This window comes from Opisthorchis viverrini, assembly GCF_000715545.1.
Source record: "Opisthorchis viverrini unplaced genomic scaffold opera_v5_198, whole genome shotgun sequence".
Taxonomy (NCBI): domain Eukaryota; kingdom Metazoa; phylum Platyhelminthes; class Trematoda; order Opisthorchiida; family Opisthorchiidae; genus Opisthorchis; species Opisthorchis viverrini.
This window is the reverse complement of record NW_008751849.1, coordinates 25,119-34,275: the sequence shown is the minus strand read 5'-3', so window position 1 is coordinate 34,275 and position 9,157 is coordinate 25,119. Positions and strand designations below refer to the sequence as shown.

The window sequence follows — 9,157 nt, the reverse complement described above, 5'->3', positions numbered from 1 at the left end:
GCCATGTGCCACGCATAAAAGTGTCATAAGTACGCAGAGAGCCCACAATGGCAAGCAAGCACAAGTCACTAACTGCGACCTTAGGAAGTCCCAGTCCAATAACAGTCTTCGCGGATTGAGGAAAGCAGATAAGAGATGATCATCGGTTGGTGAACCAAAAAGTCGACGTCACAACCGATTGCATGTAGGGCTGAGATTATGGCTAGGGAATATTCATCAGCACCATACTTCTGCTTCTTCTCATCCCACACAATCACTCCACGACCATCCGAGACTATGCTGACGTCTATTACAGTTGCTCGGCGATCTCGAACAGTGATTAAGTTGGGTTTGATGAAGGACGTCAAAGTAGGTGCTCTCAACTCTTCGAAGACGATATATCCCAGTTGCAAACCTTTTAATATAGTCTAACTCTACACCAATACTACGTTCAGTTCGTCTCTCTTTAAGGCTTCCAGGAAGCTTCGATTAAATTGCTGCGTCCAAGCCAAACCATGCCTGCTACTGTCAAACCCTGTCACAGATGGACAAAAGACAAAGAATTACTGCGAAAGCTTTATAAATCAATAAAATCATCCATCCACGCATCAATAAAGATTGTATTTGCAGTGACTTGAGCCTCTGTTCAACGCCATCTGCATGTCCCACTGAAGTTTGGCGGTCACCGTCAGATCGAATGTCATTTTGTAGTACTTTACACGCAAGCGAAAGTAGCCATTCGGACCAGGATTAGGTTGGCCCTGGTAGTAGCGCCTGACCTGACACTGGAACCGCGGGAATCCTTGTTTGAGGAAGGATTCTTGGATCTGTGGTCATAACAACGATCGTATATTGATGATGATATGCGTATGACTAGAAATGATCCAACTTTAACTGCAATTGTAAAGCAAAAATAAATCCTTCTTACTGGCACGGTAAGCATTTCTTGAAGTTGACGCAAACAGGACAAAGAAAAATGATTGATTTGGCCCTAACTCAGCACATCCCACTCACTCATTCGCGCTCAGTGGTTACAGCGCTAAGTTACTGCCCGGTAGGTCCGTGGTTCGAACCCGATCTCTGCCTCTCGACTTCCCTTGTATGGGCTTGGGTAACTTGGCGGTCTCCCAGCTTCCTTCTGGTTGCATGGCAGCTGGGCACCGAAAGGGTGCTACAGCCGAACGATTTTTCATTTGCATCACATTCCAAATACAAAGAAGAGGTGGTTTTTGTACAGTACGGCATATTGCAGAACAATATCATGGCATTTCAGCGACAGGGAGACGATTTCAACTGCTCGTCTAGGAAGTTACCTGTGATGATCAATAAACCATCTTGTCAGTGCAGTCAGTACCAAAATGAATACCAAATCAAGTATAAAAATGTTACCAGGCTAAATAAAAGTGTTCTGCGAAGTCCGTCACTTCCGAAGAGTCTTAATCAGAACCGTTGATAAGGAAAATCGTGAGATCTTTCTGGTCAACTTTGTGATTAAAAAAACCAGCTGCTGTGGCATCTGGCATGCGGAACCAAATTTATAGTTAGCTTGATTAGCCTGTGTCAAGCAAAGTTGGCACGAATTTGCGTTAGTTTATTGTCTGCTTAACCCGTAATTTTATTCGCTTTTCAGAAACGCAGACCACTTACTTCGTGGCACCTTCGCGAACTTTTCAATCCCGCAAGTCTAAGGCTGTTGTGTCCTGAAAAAAGATCAGATGGTGATACAACGTGATGGTTTGAGTTGGATGACAGCTTCGCAGACAGAACTAACATGAACTCTGAATGTGTATGACATGAGTAGTATGGGACGATCTCTCAAAAATGCTGCCGGTTTTGTCGTACATATGAGCTCAAATGTATAAATATCTATTCACCTGTTTCATAATGTCACCAGAAGCCTATTACACAAAATGATACTCGGTGAACCCAGTTTTCTGGTTCTGCCACTGTGGGTTTGTGTTTGAGTTTGGATTCCCAGTGGAGCAGTATGAGGAGACGTAGCTGCAAATTAGAGGCTGAATAAAATGAAACTGCTGTTCTCCTCTATATGACGGTCCCCTTTAGGGACGAACTCTTCCTGTCCCTCGAAAAGATGTCACAGAATCAATGCCATATTTGGCCCCAAAAGGATCTGAGAATTTCGGGCACTTTGCAGCCATTATCCAGAAAGCAGAAAGTGAAAGCCCCTCTAAAATGTAGATTTCATCCTGTGCTGAAAAACCAAGAAGCATTGTACCGCTGTTTTATTCCCTTTTGGAATCATCAGCGGTGCGCATCTGACAGAATTCTGGTTGGGGGTCTTGAAGCCGTGACTTCTGGCCTATTAGTTTGAACACAACCGTTCTGCTACGATCAGTAATGTGATTAGATCACATCTAGACGGGATGTACACTTTCCAGCCATTTTCCAGAAAGCAGAAAGTGAATGCCCCTCTAAATTGTAGATGTCATCCTGTAAGTTGAGGCGATCTATGCTGAAAAACCAAGAAGCATTGTACAGCTGTTTTATTCCCTTTTGGAATCATCAGTGGTGCGCATCTGACGGAATTCTCTTTGGGGGTCTTGAAGCTGTGACCTCTGGCCTATTAGTTTGAACACAACCGTTCTGCTACGATCAGTAATGTGATTAGATCACATCTAGACGGGATGTAGCGCCGCTCCTGCTTCACTTACGGGATCCACACGTGTCGATTAATTGTCTTCTCGAGCAACAATATCTCACACGAAGACTCCACTCATTGACTGACTTTTATTCTCCTTCGAAGCTACTCATAGACTGTTATTGGCTGAACGGTTGGGTTTTCTCAGCACTAGTCTGGAGTCTTTCAAGACATTGTAGGCCTAACCAGCTCACTTGTGTGGTTGGTAATCCTACCGTGTGTTCCGGGCCCTCAGATGTTCCTCTTCTCCTAATAATGAGATGAACATTGTTTACCTTAGCCGAAAAGAAATCAATACTCCACATGAAAGTACTGTCAAAATGACTAAGTTGTCAACGTTGGTTTGTCGAAGAAGACAGTTTTACTATCCTGTTCCAGTTCACGTGAGGATTGTTCTAAGTTCGACTAATCAGATGGCTCGAAGAAGGACGAAACAGTGAATGAGAGTAGACCGCTTTCGGGAATGGGGAAACAGCATCACGTCAAAACAGACCATACAGGCCCATGGTAGCATCTCATGGTGCGGAACTCTGGCCCCAAAAGTGATCGATCAAAGAGGAAATAGTATGGAAGCTTGGCAAGCAAACTTAAGAACTCCCTGGTAGAACTGAATAAGAACCAGTAGGTAGCCATACAAAACCAAGGATTTGGTTGAGTCAGCAGGGATATGCTCTCCAAATAAACTAATTTGACTGAATCCCAGGGGTGAGGGCTAAATCAGTCAAAAAGTGACTATCTTTCTAGGAACCAGCAGTAGCTATTTAAGTGTAAGACGAACAAATACGCCTGGCAGGCATTCATGGGCAAAACACGTTAGCTAAAGAGCAGATAAACGTGTTCGGCACTCATATTACGTTTCAAACATATCTTTGGGTCTAAATTTTCACACGGAGAGTTGCAAGAAAACTCACTTGTTCCCAAGAGCGCAATGTTTGCTTGAGAGCAACAAAAGATAATTTGTTAGAAGCTGATTGAAACATACAGACTAATCTATCCTAAATATTCTAATTTTGAAGCGCAGAGTTCTTAGTTACCTTCGTTGAGGTGAAATATTTTGTTAATGCACAGAGTTCCTGTATTCTTCCCAACTCCTACCTGCATGAAACAATAATTTAGTTTCAAACGAGTGTTCATCGCAGAGTACGTTCAAAGTAGTGTTCAATTACGAAACAAAATTTGTGGAAACTTGGGAAATAGGATGAAACCAGTGGTTGACCGTTCAGATGTTTCATCGAACTTATGTTCACTGTGGATTTTTTCACATGGTCAACCCCACCCTGATCTTTGTTTGCTCCCTTCAACTCCGTTTCCTTCAGAATCGTGGGGAAAATGCTGACTACTCGCAAGTAGCCAAATTTCACTACGAATTTCAAGTCATGACCTGGGTCGACCTTGGCTTGAGAAGGCCCGTTGGAATGAGTTTTTTTTTAACTAAGGAAGTGTTCTCGTTTCATCAACAGCTGTTAGCCTTTGTGATGGATTGACGGCAGCTTCTTGCAGTAGAGTTCAAAATAAGTTTTAATGGAACCAAGAGGCAAGGTATACATATCGTAATTTTTCATTGTCTCGCCCCTGTTCCGCCCACAGGCTGTATTATTCCAATAAAATAACGGCTCTCATTCCAAAAAGCGTTTCTAGCTTCAGAACTTTTACCTGTGACTTACAAGCCAGCATGAACTTTTTCCAGCTGTTAGACTACGAAGATGACCTCATCCGTCCAGTTTACTGAAGCTGCTTCATGCTCTCATTGTAGTTGATTTGGAACCGGGCAGCTTTCAAAGACAAACAACAAGTGAACCGTCGTTATCCGGACCATGACGCCAGACGTTTGTTCTCGTTCACTTAGCTCAATGGAGATCATTCCACCGCGAAAAGCACTGAAGAAAACTTTACCATCACTTAACCGTATTTCAGTTGGATGTGAGCGACAACTTTACTCATCATCAGGAACATCCCCTGTTGATCGTCCTTATGTCACCCATTCGGTCACTCAGTTTATCAGCTTCTAATTCAGGTACCAAAGATATTTTGGTTCCAGTTCCTATAACTTCGGTCGCCGGAAAACGCAACCGCATGAGAGATATGGTCGGGCACAGAAGACAACGGCGGTCAGTTAGCTCCGGAAACTAAGTAGTTACATACTAAAAGCGATAGTTTTGATTCCACTGACGACGTGATTGAGCCGCCCGCCAGTGCCATTAACCATTGATTAGCTAATTCGTGGGGTTTCCATTCAAAGAGCTTTCAATCCGAATGAGTTTACTATCTTGTCTGTGTGTAGTTGACAAGTCATGGGTTGTGCACTCAACACCAGGCTGGGCAAGAAGAGCTTTGCAAGGTAGACGGTCCTCTAGCATGTGGAATACATTTTCTAATCATCGTAACCCATGAACAGTGAGCTACCCACCCGTCAGGAAAGTCAGATTCCTGAAAATAACTTCAGAATGCCCGGAACCTACTGAGACCCTAATACTCCACCAAAATCTCAACAGGAAAGCCGGTAAGCATCCAGGCCGGTCAATCACTCAATCAATTCAGCAAAATCCGATGAGTGTTCAGGCACGCCACAGAACCACGTCCGACTATGATCAGCGTTCAGGCATTTCATAGAGGCACGATCGATGTTCTTGATGGGTGTTCACTAACGCCTATCAGATAGAGCGGATCAGTGTCGGAAAGTGCCCTTTAAATAGCGCGGAGCCGTTGTAACTTTTGCACTTGCACTCACTCGTTTGTTGCAATAAAGCTATTGTGTCTTTTGTCGGTGAGTCTTTTTGCCATCATCAAGGCACTGAGGTGGGGACAGCAGTCAGTTATAACACCAGCCCTTGTGGGCGAGCCTATTTTTCCTAAGACCATCAAGCACATATCAGCACTGCTAATCCGGCGTTCCCACTAGACTAGACCAACGGTTCGGCGACACCGATGGTTCAACACTGTTAGCCCTCGGAAGTCCCCTGCACGTAGAGTCCAGATTTCTGTCCCAGAATGGATTGCACCGTGCCCTTGACAGACACACTGACGTCACGTCAGTGACGTCGCAGGTTGGCGAAACGTGTCCGGCCTTCCCGACCCGAAAAGCAATCTCGCCTCCAGTCAGTCCGATAGATGAGATTTTCTGTCGTCCCAAATTACGCAAAATGGAACTTACCTCCAGAAAACCGAGGGTTCTAATGGTGGCAACATTAAAAAAACAACCCAAAATTACTAACTTCATATCTGGTAGTTTTGTGCAGTTTTTTATCAATGACGATGTTATTTCATACCTACTACAACGCCACACCTTCCCATGTTGTGACTGAGGCCCCGGGCGATGTCAGCTGCCAACAGTGCTCGCGAGATGTACTCGCCCCATACGTCGCTTTGATCAAGCTTCAGTTCAAAAGCCAATAGACCTTGGACGACTCCGATTGGCTGACATCTGACCTTTTTCCACCAAGGATGCTGCAGGGCCGATATCTAAAATATTCAAAAAAATAAACAGTTATACGTAGCACACTACATATAAGGTTGCTGAAAACCATTCGACCATTACAAACGAGAGATTCAGTTGGATTTAGTGGAGTCTCCTGTCAAAATCAAATTAGAATGCAAATAAGTGTATTTGCGGTAATAAAAAATTTGTGAACGTTTTGCGGAACGTTATTCTTCCAAAATTAGCAAGGGAAGGGCCATTGAAGTTATGGAGCAAGCCCGTCTGGCGGTTTTTCCACAGATTATGATTATTCCAGGTTTTTGTATGATGTAGGGAAGAATGCTGCGAGTTCCTAGAAAGCTACCATTTCGCTTTAGGTATTCCACCTGGTTACTTTCAAATTGGTTCAGTGGTCAGTTTGATAAATACGTCTTCCACCCCGCACTCCCCTTCATAGATCCGGTAATCTGTTGAATGTCTCTTAGATCTACAGGCTTGATGCCAAAAAGGGAGGTTCAACTTCAAAGAAAATCTCTCGTTGGCCAATTCGTCCAAACAGATTGAAAATGGTCGTGCTTACTAACCACCGGATTATGTAACTACGTACCTGTCAGGTGTGTACATTGACCATTCATGTTTTCAAGTGAACCTCATTCCTTGTTAGCAGACCTCATATCGGTGAATTTCATCTCCAAAAATAACTCAAAGAGGATCCCATGATCTTCGAAGTAGAAACATATGGACCTGAGTTACTCATAATCACTTCGTCAGAGATGTATCATTGCGCGCGATTTTGTAATGTTCCCAAAGGAAAGCGGATCAGTCTACATATCTCAGCCTTTCAGGTAATAGCAGTTACAATCGAATACACAGCAAATACAAGCTTCTTGACATAAGAAAGCCAGTCGTGTAAACAAAACCACAAGCAGTGTACCATAGGAAAGCCCTTTGTTGCGAAGCTGTTTATTAACAAACGATCAGACCATTGGACATAAAAGTAAACATTTCATATGCACAAAAAACTGAGCATTCTCACGCGTCTTCTTGAAATTTCATGGATATTCATTGACGATGACGCATTTGTAAACGAACGCTGCAAAGCAGTTCCACAAGTTCCGTAATAAACGAGTGAGTCTCGAGACTACTTGCACACCCAATTAGTAGTATCCGCCACTACACCAGTTGTCCTGCGTTGAATCCAGTGGCCTTCAGTGCACGCTGAAGCATTGCAGCGCTGCGCCGTTTTGGCTAACGGACCACTACCTTACAACGATCAAACAGAGGTCATTGGGAACGTTCCCTCCGTTGTCTTAGCGGACCATCTTTGAAAAGTGACACATTAGATGCAATCTGTTCTGTACAGGGAGGTTGGACGAGACATCTCACAAGTGAAACGTCGCGCCATTGAGTACTCCGACAACAACATCTTTGTAATGTACTACTCCTAAGGTTGCGGAAAATCCGTCGACAGCCCACGACCGGCTTCGCCCTTTCTGGGGGCTCATCAGGTAGGCGCGGTCCCCGAGTTTCCGTCAACCTTATGTTCAGCTTGAAACCAAATTGCACGAAGTTAGCGAATATACACTCATTTGCAAACTAATTTGGTCTTCCGAGAGACTCACCTGCCTGAGAACATCACAAACGAGAGATTCAGCTGGGTTTCAGGTGAGTCTCTCGGAAAACCAAATTAGTTTGCAAATGAGTGTATATTCGCTTATGTCGAACATGTTTGACAGTTGATAAGTGTAACACACAGTCTCTCAACCCCAGGCTTCTAGGCTACTCTCTGTTCCAAAATGATACTTTTAGTAACCGAATGAAGGCGGAGAAGAGAATGCCATATAATATATTACGATTTCACTCGAAATTTGGTAAAATGCAAATAGTTGAACTTGCTTGTTGACAAACGTCTCCAAATCCCGCTTGAGTCAGTGCATAAAACCCTGCGAAGGGAACCGCGGAAAAAGAAAGATGAGTTCTAAGGTATCATTGTTGTCATCTCACCATAGCAGTAAATCTCGGTCGATAGTTTCAGAATGCTACTGGGCGTTTGATTTTCAGAACAGATAACAAAATTACTCACCGTAATCGGCTGCTGAGATGAGGCCAACTGAAATAATACTGATAGCAAGTAGAACGGAGTGAATCATGCTCGAAGGCTGTCATATGGTTGTCCTGAATGCTTTTTTGTTGTGCTTTTATACAAACGAAGATAGTCGAAGTTTGATTGACGTGCTATCCAATCAAATTTCGAGACCGGGTCGTGCTGGAAGCATCACTTTGGTATGTAGACATCAGCTGTGAGTAGCATCATCAAATATTGATCGTTGGGTTCGTTTCATTTTTTTACTTCGACTGGGTAACTTTAGAATGAATCAGATGAACACGTGATTACGTTTAGGCTAGAACAGAACTGGCTTGTTTCATCATTGAGGCATTTCTGGAATTCTACCTGGTGGCAAGATTTGTAGAATGGCGTCACTCTCGTTGGAACATCCTGGATGAGTCCACGGCAAAGGGAGGGGAAGCACTGGACTCGAGTTCTGCTCTTACTGGAGCTCATCAGCAGTGCATATCCCTGGCCTTGCCGGGATCTGAACTCCGCACACCGGGCATGTGAGGCAACCGTGTTACCAATATTTCATCGGAATTTCCACTCCTGAACGGACGAACATGCTTACGCTTGATTGATGTGATTGCTTGACCCGACGGTTCGAACGATGGCTCATTAGGCGTCCTGTTTGTGTCGATCGATTGGCCCACAGGTGAGAGATCGTCATGGAGGCTTGAAAGCTGTTGGACAGTAGACGCAGTATATGCATCATTTTAAACTGTAACCATTGGCAGGTGAAAATGCTTGGCACCGATTGAGTAACCATCCTTTTCGAAAAAGTTTGGTAACAGTCGGTAAATTTACCGCACGGCAACGTTTCGCAGTTCACGGAATCCCCCTTGCACACTAGCTCATCCGCACAGACGGGCGGAAAGTGCAAACAACGTACAAAATGGATCATCAGGTGAACCGAATCAGAAGAACTGGACCTAAGGCTGGACCCAAATCCACGTAGGTTTCCCCATCGGCCTAACAATTGGTCGCCTACCCC

At 44.2% G+C, this 9,157-nt stretch overlaps 1 protein-coding gene across 1 annotated transcript in view; it reads left to right on the top strand.

Annotated features, from left to right (window-relative positions):
• The window catches only part of T265_07911 (hypothetical protein), a gene marked incomplete at both ends in the record, with an annotated part of 13,936 nt that extends 5,263 nt beyond the window's left edge, over positions 1–8,673 (top strand). The window contains one exon of the mRNA XM_009173571.1: positions 8,455–8,673. Coding sequence (XP_009171835.1) covers positions 8,455–8,673 — 219 coding nt within the window. The remainder of the gene's footprint in view (positions 1–8,454) is intronic.
• Between the last annotated feature and the right edge of the window lie 484 nt (positions 8,674–9,157).